The sequence below is a fragment of the Micropterus salmoides genome, unplaced genomic scaffold, assembly GCF_014851395.1.
Source record: "Micropterus salmoides isolate LMB-PRFRI ecotype aquatic unplaced genomic scaffold, ASM1485139v1 Ms_hic_scaffold_2703, whole genome shotgun sequence".
In the NCBI taxonomy this organism is placed as follows: Eukaryota; Metazoa; Chordata; class Actinopteri; order Centrarchiformes; family Centrarchidae; genus Micropterus; species Micropterus salmoides.
In genome coordinates, this window is record NW_024041933.1 from 1 (window position 1) to 25,000 (window position 25,000).

Below are 25,000 nucleotides of genomic sequence, written 5' to 3' on the forward strand. Positions count from 1 at the left end.
AAAACACGTCTTTCTGCTTTAACTTTCAATTAGTACTCATCCTCCTTGTGTCTGGCCCTAAAAGCTGCCAAGCTGGGCACGGCCCCTTTTTCCCTAGTTTCTCCTCTCTTGTTATTCAGGACTGTGCTGGACCATCGAAGAGCGGGCTACTTAGGAGATATTGTCCCGTTAATTAGTTGTAGCTGAAAGTAGGGCTGGGCAATAAAACAATAATGATAATTATCGCTATATAATTTTCCTTAATAACAATATAATTAATGTGCAATATATCGTTATTTAATATTTGGTTTAATTCCTTTGAATCACTTACAAATTATTATTTTGTTAAGAAAAAGGGACTGAAAAAAGATTTACTAATCAAATTTGTTGAGAAAGATTTTATCATAATAGTTTTGAATATTCTACCTCAGATTTGTGAAGTGATCCACTGTTTGGCATCAAGTGTTTGTCACATTCTGACCAAACAGGAAAGTTTAACCACATAATTTAACCATCTGGTTTTTTAAATTTTCACTCAGGAGCAAAAATCAGCCATTAAACTTGAAAGAAATAATGATTTGACATATATCGTGATAATTATCGATATCGAATAATTTGAAATGTTTTTATCGTGATAACATTTTTGGCCATATCGCCCAGCCTTATTTGAAAGGCAGTTCTAGTTCTATATCTCTCAAATACTGTTAAACACATAATTTCACATCCTGTACCTCCAAACTTGAATTATTCACACTGACCTGTATGTGGCAGAGGGCAGTGAACCTCATCTCTCTGGACACGCTCCCACAGGCGGCCAGCAGGGGTCCACGTACTCGTTCCAGGGCCGCCAGACTGACAGCAGGCAGGCCGGAGCAGAGGTTGAGGAAGAGGCTGAGAGTAGCGGCCGTGACCGGGGGGTGGGGGCTGACCAGGGAGGCATCCAGCAGGGACAAGATGTCAAAGAGCTCTTCCTCTGACTGAGGCCGGTAGCGCTGGAGGATCCTCAACACCTCGCACTGACCCCAAACATCACACTCCTTCAACCTTGCAGGACAGACACACAGACATGAAGTCTTCAACATCATAACAAGGGCAGTGGTGAGCACCACATGTGGATTAATCCTCGCTAGTAACTCTAGCTATTAAGGAGGAGTATTTTAGAGTAATTGTTTTATATCATAGTTTTAAACATGTTGCCAGCTGTTATAAGAAATGATGGAGCGTTTTTTAGCCATGCTAGCAGTGCGGCAAGATGGATTGCCACAGATTTTTGTACAAACATTTATGGCTCCCAGAGAATAAATCATAATGACTGTGATGATCCCCTGACTTTTTCCTTTTGAAATATAAATGTACAGCCTCACAGAGCAGTTAGCATGACTGCAGACCCTTATAAACACAAAACTATATATTTTATAGATTGACGTACTTCAGGATAGACCACTGGGTTTGGGGAAAGAAAGAACACTTATTGTTAAAAATAAACATGTAAGCTATCCACAGCTGTATCCTTGAAGTACAGTACTTTGTACAGGACTATTATCCTGGCATCTGAAAATTGTGTTTTTCATGTAAATCTAACTGAAAATCAAATGCTAGGAAATAGTTTCTCTGGGAATGCTGGAGACAAAAAACTCTGAGTGATTCGATGTGAGGCATCTAGAAAGCTCTCCCTACCTGTAACGCAGAGAGAAATCTGTCAGGAGGCACCAGGGAGCAATTTGGCTTTGCTGATTTGATAAACTGTCTGTAGCTAAATGGTTGATCGACACACACAGAGACTCAGTGCTGCAGATTACATGCAAAATGAATACAAAATCACTAGGAAGAAAGAACAAAGGCCCTCTACTTCTATGAAATCATACAAAGTGCATTTACTAAGTAGCACATACACAAAGATATATAAAACCGTTTAATATTCACCCCAACACTTTGTATGTGACACACTTGAATCTCATAGGGCAGGGGTTTTCAAAGTCAGAGACTGTGGGCCCTCCCTCAGACAAAACTTGGGAAAAGGCGGCCCCTCACCCCCAATAAGTGTAGGCCTACTTGCTTGGGTTTGCTCAGTTCCTGGATACCTATGGGATCATGGCTGTGTTATTTGATCCTATAGACGCTTCACAGTTGAGCCAAGGTAGCCTAATATTGCTGTTTGACACCAAATACATTACAAAAGGTCTGTCCTAAGGCATTTATTCATTTCTGACTCTGGGAAAGTGGAAAAACAGTAAAATTCCCCACAACTACAGTACCTCCGAACTATCTCTTAACAAAATCACACACATTTAGGCTGTTCTCCTTTTAATAACTAATCTAATAACTAATGGAATGTTTTAATTCCCATTCTCTGCGCCTCTCCTCTCCAGATTAGACAGGGGAAAAAATACAGCGAGAATAACCAATCAGAAGGTACAAGATTATAACTGCTATAGTCAATAAACGGCTTCACATGAATGTCACCATGTGGTACAGCTGTAACCACTTAAATCCAATATTGAGCTGTCAATTTTCCTCGTCAAGTGTCCCTACACAAAGGAAATGCGGTCCAAACCTAACACTGTGACATGGGTCTCTGATGTTCTAACTCTGGGCCAACCTGTTGAGGAGGTGATGGGTTATAGGTTTGTTAATAGCGACTCCTCCCTCCTCCTTCAGGATCTCCTCCAGAGCTCGGAGGCAGTTGACCATCACCACTGGGTCTGGGTCCCTCAGCAGGCTGTAAAGCTCATTCACCACTGCAGCATCTGGAAGAATCATGAACAAGTTTGTGGACTTGGTGTGGATGCATACATACAAAATCATGCACTACAGTTTTAAGCTCCAGAGTAATGACCCATGTTGTTAAATTTTTTAAAAGATCCACAAGGAATATAATGAAAGACCATCTCAGATAACATGTTCAACTGCTATGCAACATTTAGTAGCGGCTAACGTAACCTGAAGCCTGTAGCCTGCAGCAGAGACGAGCAGCCGGCTACAGAGGTCTAGTGAGTCCGCTTCTTTCTAACTCCACACCAACAGATTTGTTTCACTGAGACCTGGTTCAAACCAGAAAACTCTGCTACCCCCGCTGCGCTGTCCACCAATTACTCTTTCACCCACACCCCCCGGCCGTCTGGGAGGGGGGTGTGGGACTGGGTTCTTAATTTCCAACAAATGGAAATTCACACAGCTGCTACCCCCGAATCAATGTGCCTCCTTTGAATACCATGCTGTCTTTGTGTCCGCTCCGGTAAAGGTCTCTGTGATTGACATATACCGTCCACCAGGACAAATGGGAGCTAGACACACTGCTGTCTTCAATCCCAGAGCATGACTGTCCCCTACTTGTCCTCGGTGACATGAACATTCACTTAGACAATTCAAACTCAGCAGACTTACTGTCTCTGATTCAGTCCTTTGATCTAACACGGGTTCTCAGCCCCCCGACCCACAAAGCTGGCAAGGAGCTTGACCTCATTCTTGTCCGAAACAGTGCCACAGAGTGCCTAACAGTCATACCTCTACATGTGTCAGACCACTATTTCATTCAGTTCACGGTACGCCTACAGGAAAAGCCCATTCTTCCAACACCGTTGGTCTCACACCGCCGCAACCTCTGCGACCTGTCTCCCGCTCTCTTTGCCTCAGTGGTAGCTTCCACTCTACCTCCCCTAAACACATTTTCCTCACTTGAGGTCAATGATGCCGCACAATCTCTGTGCTCTACACTAAGCTCATGCCTGGATAGCCTGTGTCCTCTATCCACCAAGCCTGCTCGCCCAAACCAGCCCCACCCGTGGCTAACTGATACCATCCGTGGGCTCCGTACTGATCCAAGAGCGGCTGAAAGAAAATGGCGAACCCCGCCGACCTTAAGGGCTAACAATTGCTCCTATCCTCCTTCTCAACCAGTATCAGTGCTGCCAAAACTGCATTCTATAATGACAGAATAAGCAGTGCCACTGACTCAAGGAAATGATTTTCCACTTTTAAAGCGCTACTAAATCCTCCTCCACCTCCACCACCCACAAACTTGTCTGCTGATACCTTTGCTGCCTTCTTCACAGGCAAAGTGGCGGCTATAACTAGCCAATTCTCTGAAACACTCAAACTCAACCATTGTAGCAGTCCTACTACATGCCCACTGGACCCGATTCCTACGAATCTCCTCCAAGCCATATCTCCTACTGTGGTCCCGACAATCACTCATGTGATAAATACTTCTCTGGCTTCAGGAACCTTCCCGCCCACTTTCAAAAGGGCTCTGGTTACACCCTTGACCCAACTCAAGTTGAGAACTATCGACCGGTGTCCCTTCTACCATTTTTATCCAAAACTATTGAAACTATATACAGGTACTGGCCAAGCCCAAACCTGCTTAGCTTCGGTCAATCAGCAGTAGCAGAGTTTAAATTGGTATAGGGTAGTTCTGTGTATAACTGTACTGAATTATATATTGGCTAAATTTTAGATTTTGTGTTGTCTCACACATATAGAGCTGTTTGTCCTGTGAAAAACAAAAATAAAATAAAATTGCTCTCCTTGATGGAAAGGAGAGCAATCATGTTTGAATACTTTTACTTAGGGCTGGACAATAAAACAATAACAATAATTATCGCGATATAGTTTTTTTCAATAACAATATAACAAATGTTCAGTAAATATTCAATAAATGTTTGATTTGATAAACTTGAATCACATATGAATCAGGACTGAATTTTTTATTAAGATGTTTATTTTGTTGAGGAAAAAGGACAGAACAAAAGCTTTTACTTAATTTTACTCATGCATATTTGTTGAAAAAGATTTTATCATAATTGTTTTGAATGTTCTCCCTCAGATTTGTGAAGTGATCCACTGTTTGTAATCAAATGTTTGTCACGTTCTGACCATAAAGAAAAGTTTAAACCACAATTAACATAATTAATCAGGTTTCTTCAACATTCACTGAGGAGCAAAAATCAGCCTTTAAACTCAAAAGAAATAACGATTTGATACTTATCGTGATAATTATCGATATCGAAAGATATAAACATTTTTATCGTGATAACATTTTTGGTCATATTGTCCAGCCCTACTTTCACCGCACATATAATCATGTTAATTTCCATCATGTTTGAGTATAAGCTGAATTGTTACAAGGTAACCTTTGACTGACCTCCTCTAAGGCATTGTTGATGTAGAAGCAAGGATTATGGGAAGTTTATATCCAAGGAAGGTTTGTCAAGTGCTCACCACTGCAAGAAAGTTCAACAAGCAGACAGGTAGTAAAACGTGGAGCCGAACCAGATACAGGAGCTCTTGACAGAAGTGGCGTTTCCCACCAGAGGAACGTCACAGAAAGACTTCCTGGTATATGAGCACTTTGACATGAGAGCAGAATAAGGATGTTTGCTGACAGAACAACCTTGACCAGAGGGAAACCCGGTCCAAGGTGAAAGAAGTGAAAAGCTTCTTATCTGGGTGCACACTGCCAAATATGACACTACTGTAGATTTGTGTCAGAGTGGAAATGCATAACTGCCATGATATGATACTATTTGTAATGTAAAGCCTGGACAGATATAAGGGGGCTGAGGCTCGGCCATTAGCTTAGCCGTGGTTTTAATATTAAGATGGGTTTAAAACGGTGTTCAAATCACACGGTCTCTTCAAACCCAGCTGCCATGACCTGCATAAAGCATCTAATTGCCACTAGCAGTCTTAGGTTTCAGGTCACAGAGTTCAGTCTCAGCCCAGATTTCTTCAGCTCAAATCATTTTATTAAAATTTAAAAGTTAAAATCTTTCTTCCCCGCCAGTTTGCGTTACAAAATTATGCTCTACATGCACTAATAGTTAACTTTGCATTCTGACCTAACAGGGATGTTTTCTTCTTCTGGGATATTAGACATTTTCCACACATTACTTTTTCAATATCTGCAATTTAAGGTTCTTAAGGTTTCTTTATGCGAGTGCTGGTGACCCTGATAAAGGGCACAGGTTTAAATGTTTTATAACAAAATACTACAAACGCTGCAGAAGCTTTGTTACTTCAGGACTGCCTCCCTTGTCCATGCACCTTAGAAACAGAAAGAAAAACAGAAACAGGAAAGCCATCCATCCATCCTACCGATGTCAGAGCTGCGTTGGAGATTGTATAGTTTGGCCCAGCCGAGTACAGCCACTCGTCGTACACAAGCTGCTCTGTCCCTTAGTCCTGCTGTCAGAGGCTGCTCCAGATACTCCACCAGACTGGGTAGCCTGGGACGCAAAGTCAAAAAACAGATTATTCCAGCAGTCTGCCTGATATGACGACTTGTACTGTGGTCGATGTGTGCAGAAACTCACCTGAGGTTGGTCATGTTCCTCAGGGCCAGGCTGCGGACCATGGGGTTTGGATCCTGGCAATCTTTCCTCAGCGTGTTGATGACCAGCAGAGACAGCTCTGGGTTTAAAGTGGCATAGGCACACAGGAACACATAGACCAGTTTCTTCTGGACTATGTCCACTGTGGCACATGCTTTCACCATCTCACTGAACAGGCCGGACACATCCACCCCCTGTGACATCGTCCTGAGACAGAGAAAAGGGTGAAAGAGTGAGGAAACCACTGTTAACCCTAATGCATTTATTGATATCTTAATATTGTGATATTTTTATCTAAAAGAGTGGGTTGGCATGGGGAACACAATACTTGTACAAGCACAGGGTCTTTTAACTGTATGTAATGGGTTTCGTCTTGCAGGCCCAAGTCTTTGTTCACTGTTAAGATGACGACACACAGTTGCTCGGCTGCATACGTCCAACTGCTCAGCAAGGTAACCAATGTTACGGTGTCCTGCTGTTCTGTGGAAAACTACTCTGGCCATGTGCAGCATGAATTCACATTGTGGTTGAAATTATTATAAACTGACTTCTTTATTTAAATGATTGGTTGCTGTAGTGTTAAACTGCACTTGCTGCTGCCACCAGACAGGTGTTACAAAATCAACCAGGAAGAAAATCTTATGGATTAGAACTTTAACATCACCGGTGATTATCTAATGAAAATGTGTGAAAATGGGAAAAGAAGTCCAAGGTGATGTCTTTGAAATGTCTTGTTTTGTTTGACCAATAACGCAAAAACCCAAATACACTCACCGGCCACTTTATTAGGTACATCTGTTTGTTAACACAAATAGCTAATCAGCCAATCACATGGCAACAGCTCAGTGCATTCAAGCATGTAGACGTGGTCCAGACAACTTGCTGAAGTTCAAATTGAGCGTTAGAATAGGGAAGAAAGGGGATTTAAGTGACTTTGAACGTGGCATGGTTGATGGTGCCAGACGAGCTGGTCTGAGTATTTCAGAAACTGCTGATCTACTGGGATTTTCACACACAACCGTCTTTAGGGTTTACAGAGTCTGAGAAAGATAAAATATCCAGTGAGCGGCAGTTGTGTGGACGAAAATGCCTCGTTGATGTCAGAGGAGAATGGGCAGACTGGTTCAAGATGACAGAAAGGCAACAGTAACTCAAATAAGCACTCGTTACAACCCAGGTGTGCAGAATACCATCTCTGAATGCACAACACGTCGAACCTTCAAGCAGATGGGCTACAGCAGTAGAAGACCACATCGGGTGCCACTCCTGTCAGCGAAGAACAGGAAACTGAGACCACAATTCACACAGGCTCACCAAAACTGGACAATAGAAGATTGGAAAAACGTTGTCTGGTCTGATGAGTCTCGATTTCAGCTGCAACATTCAGATGGTGGGGTTAAGAATTTGCCATAAACAACATGAAAGCATGGATCCATCCTGGCTTGCATCAAGGCTAGTGGTGGTGGTGTAATGGTTTGGGGGATATTTTTTCGGCACACTTTGGGCCTATTAGCACCAAATGAGCATCGTTTGAACATGACAGCCTACCTGAGTCTTGTTGCTGACCATGTCCATCCCTTTATGACCACAGTGTACCCATCTCCTGATGGCTACTTCCAGCAGGATAATGCACCATGCCACAAAGCTCAAATCATCTCAAACTGGTTTCTTGAACATGACAATGAGTTCACTGTACTCCAGTGGCCTCCACAGTCACCAGATCTCAATCCAATAGAGCACCTTTGGGATGATTCGCATCATGGATGTGTAGACAACAAATCTGCAGCAACTGCGTGATGCTGTCATGTCAATATGGACCAAAGACTCTGAGGAAGTATGTTCTGAAGGCAAAAGGGGGTCCAACACTGTACTAGCAAGGTGTACCTAATAAAGTGGCCAGTGATGTTTATTTAGTGCTATGATCGACTGAGTAATCAATTAATTTTTTCTACAAATAATGAAGCTGCCATGTTCTGGCTGGTTCAGTTTGCATTAACATAGCTGGAAATGTGTAAATTATATGTTTATCACTGAGGTCATAGCAAAAGGTGTAGTTGTACTGGACATCATCATATTGAGAGGTGCTTCAAACCCTTTGTCCTCTTTATTGACATACACGAGGGCAGAATATTAGAAACGCTTGTGCTTACAGTGCAGTACCACTAACTATTTTATATAGTGGTATCAAAAACCCCTGAAGACTACAGGCATCATAAAAGTGTTGTTGAATGCCATTAGAGACAGCTGCAGTTTGCTGCCCTGGGGGCTCCTGATGGACCAGTGGGGCCATGCAGATGGAGAGGGGCACCCTGTCTGTCTGTCACCTACCTGATGACCTTGAGGATGGTGTTCCTGTAGCGCAGCTGGTCGGACTGGATGTTGGGGTTGGACAGAGCTCTCCTCAGCTCCTTCACTGTGTCCTCTCCGCCCAGATAAGGCATGGTGGCCGCAGACAGCAGGAATCACACGCCGCTGGCTCTCACGTTAAAGTAGACACATGCACATGATTAAGCACCAAAAGAAGAAGACTTCATGACAGAAATTAAAACAACAAGCGTTTAAATGTTCGTACAGAAGGAGTAACGTCCAGTCGAGCTTTGACTCAACCTTGTAAATCTGAAATCTCACTGGCGACACTGCATTATTATTAACACATCAATGTGTTACTTTTAAAGGCATTACCACTTCAAATTAGGGATTTCATTCGTAACGCTACTTGGGTGAGTCGGTTGTTTACATCGTGCACACTTCCGCATTTTCTTCTTCTGCATGCACCTTCTCTAGTTAATCACAACATGCCGCTCTCTGCTGGTTGGTGCAGGATTAACACCTTCCTTTATTGATCCCCTGTAGGGAAATTCAAGTTGGTGCAGCAGTAGAATCTATGATAAAATCAGGAAATAGAATATGGTATCTATTGTGTACAGCTGCGCATGTGCAGAAAATGAATTTTGCTTGTCAGTTGTCAGAGTCTCTACCAGGGGAGCTGGGAGATGTTGGGGGCTGTGAGGTCTGATGGCATCAAGCGCTTTGAGGTGCAGGACTGGACTAAGCTGTGGCTGAAGGTGCTCCTGAGCAGCCTCATAGAGAGGATGAGAGGGGCTGTCCAGGATGGTCAGATTGATCACTTTATAATATATGATGCAATTTTATACATTAACCTAACAGAGGGACAAGATAAACCCACCAAGGGGCAAAAATAAACTTGGGCGCAACACAGATGTGACCCTGTTCCTTTCACTTTCTGTGCACAGCGTCACCTGTCACCTCCAGGTGTGCATCTTGTACACAGCTTCTTCATTACATTTTGCCTAAAGACCCAGAAACCAAGCAGTAGTCATTTCCTGGAATACCCGTCCTCCAGGTCTGCACAATGTCAGATTAGTCCAGGGTCATTTGATCAAACAGAAATTTGTTGAATCAAGCATCGTTATCTCAACTGAAGTAATAATGAGGCTTTTACCGTTTAAGTTATTGTCCTTCAGTGGTGAACAAATGACCAAATGACACAGTGAACCTCAGGCACGATCCCAACCATCACCACCTACAACATTCCATGTGTCCTCACTGGTGTGTCTTGCTGGGACAACATCAAACTCTTCAGCCAATGTACAATTGAAGTTCTTTCACACAACACCCAAACAATATTTCAGTCAAAGTTGATGATGGTTTTTATTGATTGTGAAAAGCAGGAAACCTACAAACACAGAGAGCTTTAGACCTCCAGCAGCATGAGTCCGACCCCGATCCGAAGGCAACATCCACTCTACCTGACCCCCTTAGCTGGGGTTTAAAAGGCAGAGCTTCATAAAAAGGAAGGGTGGGAGGGACTTAGTGCTGGACAGCCAATCAGCTGACATAGACGGACACTCTGACCAACACCCAGCGGGTCCAAAGGAAGCTGCTCAAGCCTTCCTCTGGGCTGTGTGGGCAGAGCCAGGTGCCAGGACCGATGAACGGTTTATTTTCATTCACATGAGACATGATCATCATCCACTTCCAAAACAAAACAAAAAGTCAACAAGAATCCCCTGTTCCACTTCCCCACAGCAAAAGCACACCAGTCAAATGATAAAATACTCAAACACACACACACACATTCAATTTTCATTATTCGCTGGCAAGAATGATTTGGAATGTTTTCTCTTTAGAAGTGAGACTAATTTTTTCCTGAAATCTTTTTGCATTTAGATGAATTATATAAAGTCAGATGTCTATGTGGATTAGGAAAGGAATAACGGAAAGGCAGGGGAGGTGTAGGCCAGTGTAACACACTGAATTTACATTTAATGCCAAAATGGTGAAGGGTATGCCTTTTCTCAGCAGCTCTTTCCAAAGATGGATAAATAATAATGTTTGCTGTCCATTTCCTCTCCAACTGGACAGCAACATCAACACAATCACACACACTCGCACACCAGACCAGTGTCGGGGGAGGAGGGGGGGCAGTGTCTATGACAAATTGGGGCTAGGAGCAGGGCTGGTGGAGCTGTTGTCCTGATTGGCTGCCTGGCTTCCTCGTGGTGGAACCTCAATAATGCGGGGCTTGTCGATGATGCGAGCGCGGCGGTCACCTTTCTCTACAATCCCGATGATCCATGCTCCGCCCGCCGCCCCCTGACCTCCAGCTCCGGAGCTCTGACTCTTCATCTCCGAGCAAAACTTGGCCGCCTGCTCTCTGGGCAGACACACCAGCAGCCCGCCTGGAAGGAAGAAGAAAAAGATCGAGTTCAGGGTTCCAATACTGGGGTTTTAATGATATATACTTTCAAACAATAATCATTTCACCAAATTATGACTTAATCCATGTTGCATTATCACCTTATTAGCATTGACAACTCAGAAACCCCCCCTTACTGTATGTTTACAAACAGACAAGAGAACATTACTGTGTGTAAACCTCAGTATTCATACCAGAAGTCTCTGATGATGTGCCCTGGAGCAGGTTGAACGCGTTGCCACAGGCTTTGCTGATGGCAGCCATCTTGGCCAGGATTGGTAGGTTGTGGATGACAAAGGCCACCTCGTTTCGTTGCTGTGCTGCCAGGTTGTTGGCGTGCCCCAACAACCCGAAACCGGTCACATCCGTTGCAGCGTGGGCCTGGAACTTGTGCATTAGACTGGCCGCTGGAGACAAAAACATGAATGTGGGGAAGTCAGAAAGGAACAACTTTATAAAACAAACAAACAAAAAAAAACTTATACAACAAGTACAAAACAAATCACAGAAAGAGTTAAACTGGACCCAAAACCATCTAAAAAGGAGATCCAGGCCAATGTAAGTTTTTTCCCCTCTCACAACTAAAAACTGTAAGGCTGAGAGCAAGTTCAGATCAATGGTGTACAAACCACATACTGTAAAAGCAACCATTACAGAACCTCTCAGCTGTAAATGAAAGGGTAAACACGTTTTCCGGACCAGTGGTGATGACTGCGTTGTGTACCTGTGCGGTTTAGCGTTGCCATAGAGAACATGGCTTCCTGATAGACCTCTTTAACTTCCTCTTTGGTGACGACTAGCTTGATCTTGTTCCACCTTTCAGGCTGATATAAACAGAGGGGGGGGTGAGCACAATATCACGCAAACACTCCAAATAATGTTTACGTGAGCCGAGGCGAGCGGCTCACCTGATCGAGCCACTGGTGAGCATTCACCGCCACCTGAGTCCCCAGAGGTTTAGTCAGAACCAAGACATCACCTGGAACAGCACCATCCGGCCTGCAGAAAAACAAAACACGCAAATTGCATATTTACTGTCCAGGGAAACCATGTATCTCAAAATGTGGTGATTTGCATTTTTCTATATAGACCCAAGTTTAAATGTTCTTTTATCTGTGACATGAACAAATTACAATACAGTCGAGGGGGACGATGTATAATCAATGGTTCCTTTATTTGATTTATTTTCATCAATTTGTGTCACTTATATTTTGATTTATTTGTCTTTCTATGTATTAATAGCGGGTAAAATGTAAGTGCAGGTCAAAGGTGGACATGTAAAAACATTTTAAACTGTAAATCTGTATTCAAAAATTGTATCAATCAAGAATCCCGTAGACTCAGTCACTGCCATACTTTTACTTACAAAGCCATAATGGGTCTGTAACAAATATTAAATGATTATGATTAGTGCAGTTACCAAAGACACAATAACCCTTTAACTGACTCACATGATGAACTCATTTGGCTGGCAGACGACAGACGCTACTCCGCCCACAATGATCCAGGGGTTGATCACCGTCTGGCCACCTGTCACAGAAGTCCCTCCCTCCTCTGCTGCGTCACGAAACCCTCGAATCATCAGCGGCATCACCCGCTCACGGTCCTGTGTCATACATACAGACGATACTGAATCATGAAAGGACACCTTAGTGCACCTTAAAGAAATCAAAACATACACATGTAAAATCCCCAAGTCAAAGCTCTGTTAAAGAGATACACTCATCTCATTGTAGCTTCAAAACATAAAAGCAAGGTCAACGCCGTGGCGTCCACACACAAACACGAGTCACCTTGTCATTCATCTTCTGACTGACACTCAGCAGCATCAGCATGTTGTCACACTCGGTGATGCCCATGGCGTAGAGATCACTGAGGACGTTAGCACACGCTATCCTGCCCTGAGAGACAGACAGAGAGAAAATACTAGTCAAAACAGGAAAATAACCGTAAGAGTTATCTTTTAAATGATTATTTTCAACACAGATCCAGGTTGGAACCAAATGTTACTGTAGTGCCTCCTGAAAAAGAACAGCTATCATTTTAGAGCTGCCTCTCACACTACAAGTGTGAAGAGATCTCGAGATATGAAAATGTGACAAAATTTCTTGTCGATGTGAAAAGCTGCCTCACGATATCAGCGTGGCGGCGTGTGAGGTTGAAATTATCAGAGAAGACACCACTTTTAAATTGTTTGTGTACAACATTTTGGAGTGACCAATATGACCAAAATGTAAATAACATTTCAAAATGCCCCTGCGTTGTTCTGCATTTTGTGACTTTCATTTCGTCATTGAAGATTTCTTCAAAACAGTGTTAAAATATCATCTCATTCTCGTGAGCTAAGCGTATCGTCACACCCCTAAAATTTACATGAACAAACATAAAAAAGGAGGTGTAGGTCCAAGATCCTTCTATCACCCACTCATTCAATCATTTCATTCAGTCTGGGAAACAGACAAACAAAATAAACAACACAGGAAAATTAAGTCTTTTCCTGTTTTCATCTTGAAGTGGGTCATCTACAAAACAAGAAAACCAAAAACACAAGTGGTAGTTCTGTTTTGTAGATTTCTGACTTACTTCAGGATGTTATAAATGAAAGGCATTAGTCCAGACACCAACCTTCAGTGTCAGGTTCATCAGTGATGACAGACGGACTGTAGCCTATTTTATGAGTGTAAGTGTGACAGAGTACAATGCTGGACTCAAACAGCGTTTTCCCACCAAGAAATCTGCAAGGTTTCCTGAATTTAATCCCAGGGTGAAATCGTTTGTTGTCCTCACAGCTGTGTTTTTAGCCACGGGGGTTCAGACAGTTCCTGTCACTATAACACAGATTTGACCCATTTTAAAATCAGTTTTTCCAGATTTAATGAAATAAGAGAATGAACGGATAATACAAGGACCCTCCCACTCATTATCCCGTCAGCAATCAGTTGAACCTTACACACAGGCATTGCTCAGTTTACAAGCATTGAGGCGAGTTTTGACATTATGTGGTTTAGGTTACACAACATTACACAGTGCTTCCTCGGTTTTACAATAATCCGATTTCATCCAGTATATTTGTACATTTATCTCTCTGTAGAGACTACCATAGGTACCATTTGCAGACTACCATAGATGGTAGGTTATTGTGACAATAAGCACACAAATTTGTTATTTTAATTGTGTATTTATTTTGTTCCTAAACACAAATATGTGGATCTATATTATCAATTAATATTTTTCCTACATACCGCCTGACAACTGCGGAAGTACTCACTGGGACACAGGTACCCCTGCTTGGGAAACACTGACATCGTGTACTATGCACATGATTTACGCACGAATCATGTGCACAGTTGTTGAAGGATGCTAAACTGAATGAAATAAAAGAGGTAATAAAAATACCAAAACACAAAACAGTAGAGCTGCAACAGTTTGTCAATTATTTGATTGGTCAGGACTGAAAATGAAGAAGAAAACTTTTATTTAATTGACGAATCAAGCAAATAATTGGCAGATTAATTGTTACTAGCAGCTCTACAAAATAGTGTAGACACATTATAAACGATTCACTTTACTTCCTGGATAGTTTCCCAAATGTGTGTGAGTGCTTCACCTTTACTCACCATCATGTAGGGATCCTCCACCAAAGGGTAGAAGAAGTCCGTGGTCTGGACCAGAGAGAGCCCCCCATGCCTCAGGGGGATCACACAACAGTCCATCCCCACCCCTGGAAACACACACCACAGTGAGGAGGGAAAGACACCAACAACAGCCTGCAGTAAACATGAATCAATAAATAGTAAGTTACAGGATATTTATGTTTGTGGTACATGTTGTAGGTTAATACATCTCTAAAGGCAGAAAACTAAGTAGTTTAAAGCACTTTCACTCAGGATTGCGAAACTGCTTTCCAGACAGAAGAAATGTTTGACCAGGAGTATGAACTTTGCACTTGAAGCATGAAACATCTTTCTGCTGAATCATACCGATCCGTGTGTTACGTTTCATTTTATAACTCACGGAACTTGTGTCCTCTTCTTGAACACTCTCAGCTAACCTGCTATCTGTCACATGCATTTATAGCTTCGTGACAACTTAGTCTAACGTCATATTTGAACAAATTCGACAGCTGCGGGTTATTAAAAACAAATTGTTTTTGTTGGCGGTCCGTCTGACAAATGACTTGCCAGATGAGTTAACACAAGTTAGCATGCTTAGCAACAGTTCCGCTAACGTTAGCTATCTGACGTTAACCATCGGGGTTTTTCTGACAAGAGGACCGCCGGGACATGCAGGTTAGCTCTGCTAACTGCGAATGTGTTTCTTACCGAGTCGGGGGCCGGGCAAAGGTTGGTCGAACTCCGGTACTTGGTCTCCGGCCTTCCCGGTCCCGTCGGCCCGGTCCGCTTCCAGTCCCGCCAGGAGTTTGAGCAGAGCCTCCTGCGGGACCTTGCAGCCTCATCCCTTCATTTCCGAAAAGGCTGTGAGACGGAACCCGCGCTCCAGGCCGTGCTCCTCGGGTTTGAAAGGCTTGTATCCGGGGGGAAAGCACCCCTCGGTCCCTACAGCCTCTGCCGAGGGAGGCGGGGAAGTCGAGCCCGACATGCCTGCCAGAGGACCACTTCGCCAGACGCGTACACCGGTAAATAAAGGACGCAGGGATGAATGGAGCGTGTGTCCGGCGAGCGTAGCTTGAAACAAGAGACCAGTATCAAGTTAACCAAAATAAAACCAATGCAACTTCCTGTCGGGACTTTCGCCGTATAAATTCATAGTGTTCGTGTTTATGTAAAATTCACAGAGCTTAAACCACACACGTTTTTCAAATGACCTTGACATTGGACTCTGATTACTGCAATATTTGAAAAAGGTTATTTAAACCTATATTGAAGGCTCGGCGGTAAGAGATATAGAAACACACCTCTTATTTTGAAGGGTTTCGGTCCCTCGCTGTTCAACTTGACGCAGAACGGTTGTAAGGCGTTACCATCTGCTGTCGCTGTCAGGTTTATCATTGCTATTTATTTGCTTTAATCGATCCATTTGTATCCGATTATGGGATTCTAACTCAAAGCACATTTTAATAATTACACTCTACCTGCATTAAATATTGCCGCTGCGATGAAGTTTTAAAGAAATCAAGTTAAACAGTTACGATTTCCCACGAAACATCGCAAATGGTTTCGTCGCAGTTGTACTACACTCAGGGCGCACACATTTTATTCATAGTCTATGGCACACACAAGACAAAAAAAAAAAACACATAACAGTGGTAATGGATTATTGATTTATTTGGTAAAATCAACAGTTTGAAACAATACTCCTTGCACCAAATTATCTAGAATTACAGACGATTCACACAAACTGAAGGACTCCCAATGTGCTTAACCTTCAGATAGATAAATAACTAGGTGCCCCAGGTAAAGATGGGACAGAATAAGGGGCACAGACAGGGCTGCATGGGTTAAGAGTCGGGTCTAGCATCAGAGATAAAGCGGAGATGCAATCAAAGGTGTACACAGGCACAGAACACAGAGAATGGCTACTTTTTTTTTCTCCAATAAGAGTAAATCCATCTCTAATATATAATACATGTTGAGGTAATGCAGACACCAACATTTATGACCAAAACATATTTTAATATTCTAATTTATTTAAAGCTTGCTAGGTTATTCACATTTGTTTCTTCCTTTGAAGGGAAAAGTACCCCTTTACACTTCTTTTTTTCCACCTTAGGCCCAATGATTACTGATGTGTACAACATGGATGATGCAGTCTATGTAGACACACTTGCTCAACAGTATGTAATCTCCTCATTGCCACCACACCACCAGAGTAAAGTAAGGGCTGCCGAGAAATGGGACTGAGGCACAAGATCAGGGATCATGTACAAATACTGATGGACAGAGGCATGGCAGGGGGAGGGGGTAGAAGGGAAATAAAAGAGCAGGTGCTGGGAGAAAAAAACAAAACGTGTGTTTGCGTAATAGGACAGCTACAGCGGAATTTGAATTCATGAAGCAGTACTAGGGAAATACCATGCTGATTATCTTGCTGTTGTCCTTTTCTTTCACTTGTTCATACTGTCATCTGATTGCCACTTGACTTGATTCCAACATATTTTTAAAAAATGATAAAGATCCACAGTATGCATTCAGGTTTGTGTGTGTTTGTATGGTAGAGAGAGTAACTAACAAACATGTTTTTCAGGCTGTGCCGAGAGCTGTAACCAGACACGCTGAATGTCAAAAAATGTAAATATATTGTACATATATATCTGTATGAGTGTGTTGGTGTCATGGTGTGCTGAAATATGCTCATGTTACTGTATACAGTCCATGACATGTATCTGCAGCGTGTCCATATCTGGAGCCTGGTACTTGCACTTCGGACAACATAAATCTGGCAGGTCCTCGGCTCCAGCTGCCCCTTGATCTCCGACTGGTACCAAACCCTGATTGCGGAACGATGGGGCAGGGGGCACCGTGTTGAAAGCTCCACCGGGGAACACACCCACACCTAAGGCAAAGGAGAAAGAAAGCATGTTAAAACACCTTCTTACCAGATAAAAATATATTTAAAATCACATGTTTTTGTTTACATGGGACCAGAAAGATCACTACAGTAGCCTGTTACTCGAAAGCCATTTTCTTGTACATGCATTGGGTCAAGACAGTGGACATTAATCAGTGGTGAACAGAAGGTACATACAATTCAGAGGAACTTGTACTGTCCTCGAGTATTTCCATTTTCTGCTACTTCACTACATTTCTGAGGGAAATATTGTAGTTTTTACTCCACTACATTTATTTTCAGATCATATGAGGATTTTTTTATTTATACTTTGCTAAGAATTAAACTAACCAACAGTAAATAAAATTACTTAGATTTTTTAGTTTCAACACACACAAGAGTTTTTGAAACTGAACCACATAACAAAAACTAGGAGCTGAAAGAGGCTTAAAACTGTAGAGCTGCAGAAACACCTTTCAAATTACACACAATCAACTGATTTATTGTTAATATATATAACTAATGATGATGGCAAATCAGCCCTTTCCTCAACCAGCAGCGATACTAAAATGCTGCTCACATTGGCAAGCAATTATTAGGGCAATTACAAACCATGCCAGTGGATGACAGTAGATCCCACAGACACACTTATCAGATAGGATTTTTGCTTTTAGATGATCTATTACAGAAAGTGTATGAAACCCATGACCCAAATAGTCATACATTCAGTCATTGTGTTACTTATGGATGAAATTATGGCTGGAGTACCCTAAAGAAGTGGTTCTTAAACTTTTTCACGTCAAGGACCCCTAAACTGACACATATTAGACCACGGACCCCCGTTTGATAACATTTTGTCCCAGGATCCCCCCATCTGATCAAAATTTTGCTTTTAGAATCAGAAACAGTTTTATTGCCAAGTAGGTTAACATGGAATTTTCTTTGGCTTATATAAATATAAAGTTAAAAAATTATATATATATATATATATATACACACAAAAATATAAAGGAATCATAAAGAAAATGTAAGAATATGCTTGTACAGTGATGTGCAAAATATTGGCATTGTGTAGTGTAAACGGGTGGGGACACAAGGGAATGTTTAAAACTGTTTGTGTCTGGGGTGGGAAGGGTCACCTCAGAGTCCTGGAGGCCTACAGGTCCTTGAGGGGTGGAAGATTGATTGGTTTGGATTGGTAGATGTTTTATTAAAGAAAGTGTATGAAACTCGACCCAAAGAGTAATTGTGTGACTTATGGATAGAATTAGAGTGAAAAAACAACTATTCCCCTTTTTGCTGGGGACCCCCTGGAACCACCTCAAGGACCCCTGGGGGTCCCTGGAACGCACTTTGTGAACCACTGCCCTAAAGGACCCCTGGTGGTCCGGCAAATGGCTATTAATTTATTAGCTACAATACGGCTAGTCTCATAAAGTGAAGATTGCCCCTAGTAATGTCAGTCTTGGGTTGGTTGGGAACGGCACCCCAAGACAGATCTCCAGTATTGCCCTAGACATCCACATGTCCTGAACGACTCCCTGTTTCAGTCTTAAATGTAGGACAATATCTTATGGAGCTGTTGAGGTCTCATGTAAACCCTACTCATGAAGCTCACAGAAAATGTTCAACGAGAAATGGACATTGACAGTACAATAGCTCCTACAAACATTAGGTACAACAGTACTTTCACATGTAGTCTATTTATTTAAATATGAATGTAAAACAAATGCAGCGATGAAGTATCCAATAGTAAACTCTATACACTTGTACAGAAAAGTTTAGACGGAGTAGAGTCCAGCGGTCCTGCAGAAGCAGAAGTTGTTGTCTCCCACAGATGAGCCAAGGGTACTACAGTGGATTTTCTTACAACTCATGGGAGGCAGTTGCTAACGCCACCTGCTGCTGTAGCTAGTAAACTGCTCTCACACTTACAGATCTGTTTACAAATCTCTGTGGTGATGGACAAAATTCCACAAATGTGTAAAAACGAAGTCAAAAATGTAATGTGACCTGCAAATTGACAAGAAGTGATCCGCAAATGTGTAAAAATTGATCCGCAAATGCATAAATAAAACTTGTATTATTTACGTGTCACACGCTCCTTGTGGGGGGCTAACACATGGTGGCTCCACTTTAATCTTGAGAAGCTTCAGAGCTGCAGTCTCTATTCATTCAACTTACACAGTAAATGTCCAGCAAAACTGAGGCTTATTGTTGACCCTTTTCTCTCTCTCGCCTGTCATTCACCAATCTTGTGCAGAGTTTTGCGTGCATGCCGTGCTGCCGACAACTGCATGCACGTCGTGGTTCCTCGCGGGTCTATTTCAAGTAGCCGAATATTTAAAAACTATGTAATATTCTTTGTATGGTTGATCAACGGTGATAAATTATCCAAAAGTCTTATGAGGTTAGGACAACTCGGCACAACACCAGTCAAGCTGGGGCTTCGTCTCTTCAGCAACTGTTCCTCCTCTGCCACTACACACATACACGCTACACATACATATGCACACTGACGATCCAGTGTTAGGGTTACAATTTTGGATTTATTCACGCACTTTAAAAACATTTATTTAAAGTTTTTTATTTTTTATTTACACCATTAAACATTGACATGTATATTGTATATATATAACTTATTGGGAGAGAACTGGTAGTTCTATGTAAAATCAGACTTTGAGCACCCCCATACAGTCAAAAGGGCATGATCCTTGTTTCACTGCGAAGCTTCGACTGTGAGATTGACAGTTGAATCGGGCTCCGCCCATTGAAGCATCGAATCTTCAACTATTTGGGGTCAGCCCTAATTTGTAGATAGTGAAATATTTGTCCATCATAGTACACATTTGTGAATTGTTTTCTGTGGGTTGCAAATATTAAAGTCCAATAAAATCTTCAATACTATAAAATATTGATTTTGTGAGCATAAAATTACAATCAAGCGTCCAGTGAATTGGACATTATGCATCACAATTAGTTATATTTCAACTTCAACACATAATATGCTACAACTTTAAAAGTACTTATTTTATAGTAACTTTTTCACTGTAAAACAGTTGATTTCTGTTTCTATTATTGCAGTTTACAGAATTACAGAATACATTTTTTGTGCAACTTCAGTCTATTGTGTAGCATCTTGATCATGTAGTAATTTTTTGAGGACAGCTAGAGACCGTAGAAGGGCATTTGTGTATGAAAGGCTTAAAAGATTAGTACTACTTCACATCTGTGTTGCATGTCATCTTGAATGCGTGCATTTGTGTGATGGTTGTAATGTACCTTGTGGAGGGGGAATGTTCGGCGCCCTTGTGGGAAAGTCTTCCAGGTGTCTCAGCTTCATTTGCTCCATTCGTGCACTGAGGTGAACATAGACAACTTTCATGTTTAATCATGCTTTAATTAATCTAGAAATATGAATATTCATGCAGAGGTAGACAGAGCTCTGACTAAAGATACTGTGTCAGTCTTGACGATGAGTCAACAGCCCTGCATTTGATGTTCACTGCAGTCAAGATGCTGATGCAGCATGTGATTACCAATTGAGATTGAGGGCAGGGAGAGAAATTTAATACACAACGACTATGTAACCTTGTATCAGAAATGACATCAGCAGAGATTTGAACATCACTCAAAATAGCCACTTGCAGCAAGACAGAATGATCGACTGTGTGACCGGTGCATATATGTTAACATGCCCGCATTCAGGACATGAATAAATATCATCAAACTTTTCTTTTTTACCGTGATGTGGCTTCTTGTTTGAGCCTCTCAATCTCAGCAGTGGCCTGATTCAGCTGATCCTGCAGCTCCTCCTTCTTCTGGTTCAGTTTCTCTCTGGCTTCTCGCTCTGCTAGGAAATCTCCCTTGTAGATCTCAGCCTGAGCAAACACAAATGAAATTTAAACTGCTTTTGACATAGAAAAAGGGTAAGATTAGTAGATACGCTAGGGCATTACTACTACACAAATGAACAAATCTTTAACACTGAACCCTCAAGCTGGACAGACTAAATGTGGCTGCTTAAGAACAGGCCTTGGCTTCTGGAATGTTTCCAGTGGAAACTGCAACAGAGCCGTGACTGAGCCGCAGTGCAGCCATATCTGCAATCTGCAGCTGGATGTGGTCAGCTCAGCTGTGACATGTGTGAATTTACAGTTGAACGCCTACTAGAAGACTCTTTTTAGCTCTAAAACTTACCAAAGACCAAAATTACTATTGAACAGACAGTTATGAACAGTGATGAAGTGAACACATTTAGCTTGAAATAAATACACAAATAAAACGACTAAGTCACTGACTGCGAGTCTTTGAACTGAAGTGATTTCTGTGCAGATAGGCTAAACAGCTGTGTCCCTGTACCTGTGCAGTGAGGACAGGAACAGTCTCCAGCGAGCCTCTCTGTTGCTCCACCTCCTCTTTCAGTTTATCAATCAGGTCCTGCTTCAGGGCCAGCGCTCTCTCTGCCTCCTCTAGTCGGCTGCACAGATCTCCTCCCTGGAACACACACACACACACACACACACACACACACACACGATAAGACACAGACCCATAAGCTAAATGGCCAAACTAATGAGGGTAAATGTGTTTTTACCTCACTCTTTAGTTTAGAATCATAGTCTCTAAACAGACATGTGTAGGCATGCTGCAGTTGTGTCAGTTTTTTCCTGAGGGGAACAAAGGGAAACAGAATTTAACCAGGTCTCAGGTGTCGTGCTATTAAAAGGCATTCAAGAATTTTGAACGAAACTCAGCTGCAGTAATTAGAACAGTAAAAATAGTTAACATTACAATTCTGTAAGGAAAATCAGGCATTACAACTGTATCCATTTATATTTTATTATTACGTAGACCCCAAAGTCCTGAAAAAATATTCTCTTGATCTTGTGTGCAGAAGGTGGGATAATCAAATACCATTTTACTTCAGATGTGTTTTCCTTAGTAAAAAAGTTAACATCTTGTCCCACTTCTTTGATGCATTTCCCTCTCTGGAATAAATCTAAATATCCTAACAGTACAGAAATCGAACCACCAGTAGGGTCACTGCTATCGGTCTGTGTTAAACCCACTTCTCCTCTGTGACGACATGTCTCTCCGTCTTCAGGGCCTGCTCCAGGCTCTGGGTCTGCAGCAGCAGCTTGTCCATGGCCACGTGATGCTGCTTCCTCTGCTGCTCCAGCTCCCGCTCTGCCACCTGCAGGGCCTTAATTGTACTGTTCAGCCTACACGCAAGGAGAGAGAGAGAAACACATCAGCACACAAGCACTACATTTAGATATTCATGCTGACGCGACAACTTACTTTTCTTCCAACATTTTGCGTTCATGCTCGCTTTTGTCCAGGCAGCTCTGTCTCTCATTCAGCTCTCCTAATAGGGATGTGGCTTGAGCCTTCAGAGCCTCACAGTCCTTGGCCAGCTGCAAAAATACAGAAAGCTTAAAGGCATCAGAGTAACAGTTTATATTTTAAGGCTGTATGTATGTTTATGAGAGAGTCAGAGGATAGGAGTCAGAGTTTAAGAGTCTCTCAGCCTGAGGAAAGAAGCTGCTCAGAAGTCAACAGCGTTCATCAGGCTGTGGCTGGGCACTGTCTTTTAGTATACTCTGGGCTCATGCCATGCCAAGATTTGATAAATCACAGCAGTTCATACCTGGGCACAGTCCTTGTCCTTCTGTTTGAGCAGAGCTTCAGTTCTGTCCCGCTGAGCTGAACTCTTCTGAAGGTAATCAAGCTTCTCCTCCAAGTCACGATACCTACAGACGCAACAGATTCATAACTAAACTGTGCACAACTGCTGAACAATGTCATTTTTGTAAAGAAATCACAATTTCAAAGTTTTTGCAAGAGCCACAAATGTATTAAATTATAATTTACATAATAACAATGTCTTAATGAGCTGTAGGAAGGGAAAGTTTAAGCCTGTAAATGAACTCAGTTGTGACTAATTAATGTTAATTCTGTGCAGAGTTGGAAGAAGAATTCAGATCATTTAAAAATAAAAATCAAAGTATCAATACCACACTGTGGAAATAGTAAAAAGCCCCATATTCAAAATTTTCTTATTCAAAAAGTATTACTTTGAAATAGTTTCCTATCCATTTGGTGTTTGAAGGTAATCTAAAGAAAGGAAACTCTTAATCCTATAATAAAAAAAACAGAGATGCAAGTCAGAAGATTGTTAATTACTGAAAGAATATTAAATAGATGCAATTGTACATAATATACAATATATGACAGATAAACATGGAGGAATAATAATCTTTGCCTGCCTTACTTACAAGTAAACAGATCCAAAAAAAAAAGAAAAGAAAAAAAAGTGGCAGGCAGGTGGCACCAGTAACTTAAGGAAGCATGCACACAAGAGAAAGAGAAAGCCACACAGAGCTGTGGGCTCACCTGCCCTGTGTGGCCTGAAGCTGCTCTGTGAGTTTAGCAAGGCTAGAGCTGGAGAAAGGAGCAGAAAGAGGAGGAGGAGGAAAATGACATCGCAAAAGTGAGTTATGTTATTAAGCAGAAAAAAGCATGCAAGTGTCTGCAGATAAACAGTACAGTTAAGATTAATTGAATGGCACTCAGTTCAAATGCTGCTAATAACAACTACTTAAACCCAAAAGTCTGTTTGGTGCCGTTAGTTTCAAACAATCCACTCAGTTATTTTGTATTAGGAAATCATAAGGCATCATACCAGTCAGAAGAGTGCTGTGCTTCAGAGCGATGTTGAACAGTCTCCTCAGTAATATTGCTGGTCTGTAAAAATATAAAAAAATAAATCAGGCTTTTGTCTTTTAGATCACAGATAAGGCAGCTCGTTCTAGCGTCTATCCAGAACATCTCTATTGTGGGAGAAATTAGACAGAAATTTCCCTGACGCCTGGGCCACACCGCCCACCTCTACCTGTACATGACATTCGTTTATAGCTTGCACTCCTACGTGTGATTTAAGAGCTAAGTGTTCACCAGTTTTCTCTAATTTAGGATATTCACTTTGGCACCAACAAAATTCACGATTGGTCCAGTCATATGAGTATACATACAGAGAGTTTGCCGTCCACCACAGTGGGAAACACTTACATAACCTTTTATTTTAGAAATCAACTATAATGTGAATTTGACAGACATGGAAATTTACCGGGTACAAAAGGGTCTAAAGACCCTACTAGTGACTGTTGAGAAGTCAGGATGTCACAGACTCTGCTGCCTCGATAAGTGTGTCTCTTGCCAGTCCCTCAACTTAATGTGTTCATTCTCAATAAATGCTAGAGATGGCTAGCTTGGTTAGCCAGAAAGTTGCCCCAGATGTAAATCCCTATGCAGTGAGCAACAGCAGCTAATCCAGGGGCTACTTTCAGTGTTAAAATGATTTATGTAAAGTTTGTGAGGCTTAGTGCTTCCCCTGATACACACTGCTCCAGCTGAGTTTCTCGAATCTCTACAACAGAGGTGATGAGTGCAAAGTTAG

General features: G+C 42.0%; 3 protein-coding genes across 5 annotated transcripts; all 3 read right to left on the reverse strand.

The window, feature by feature from the left end:
* Positions 1-737: 737 nt before the first annotated feature.
* Positions 738-9,089, reverse strand: LOC119919382 (AP-4 complex subunit beta-1-like; the record flags this gene model as incomplete). Of its 3 annotated transcripts, none has more annotated exon segments than XM_038739793.1 (6): positions 738-1,023; positions 2,579-2,726; positions 6,076-6,206; positions 6,294-6,518; positions 8,640-8,789; positions 8,994-9,089. In XM_038739793.1, coding segments are annotated over 5 exon segments (903 nt in total), but the record flags the coding sequence as incomplete, so codon positions are not given.
* An 874-nt stretch (positions 9,090-9,963) lies between these two features.
* sephs3 (selenophosphate synthetase 3) lies at positions 9,964-15,730 on the reverse strand. The gene is made up of 8 exons (XM_038739791.1): positions 15,354-15,730; positions 14,649-14,752; positions 12,825-12,932; positions 12,483-12,637; positions 11,940-12,030; positions 11,756-11,855; positions 11,226-11,438; positions 9,964-11,014 (listed from the first exon to the last, which is right to left on the reverse strand). The coding sequence occupies exons 1-8, from the start codon at positions 15,628-15,630 to the stop codon at positions 10,764-10,766; spliced, it is 1,299 nt and encodes a 432-aa protein (XP_038595719.1). The 5' UTR covers positions 15,631-15,730; the 3' UTR covers positions 9,964-10,763.
* A 568-nt stretch (positions 15,731-16,298) lies between these two features.
* Positions 16,299-24,288, reverse strand: LOC119919380 (NF-kappa-B essential modulator-like; the record flags this gene model as incomplete). The annotated part of the gene is given in 9 exon segments (XM_038739790.1): positions 16,299-17,544; positions 20,821-20,897; positions 21,283-21,419; positions 21,901-22,035; positions 22,136-22,208; positions 22,611-22,763; positions 22,843-22,958; positions 23,192-23,294; positions 24,227-24,288. Coding segments are annotated over 9 exon segments (1,053 nt in total), but the record flags the coding sequence as incomplete, so codon positions are not given.
* Positions 24,289-25,000: the final 712 nt, after the last annotated feature.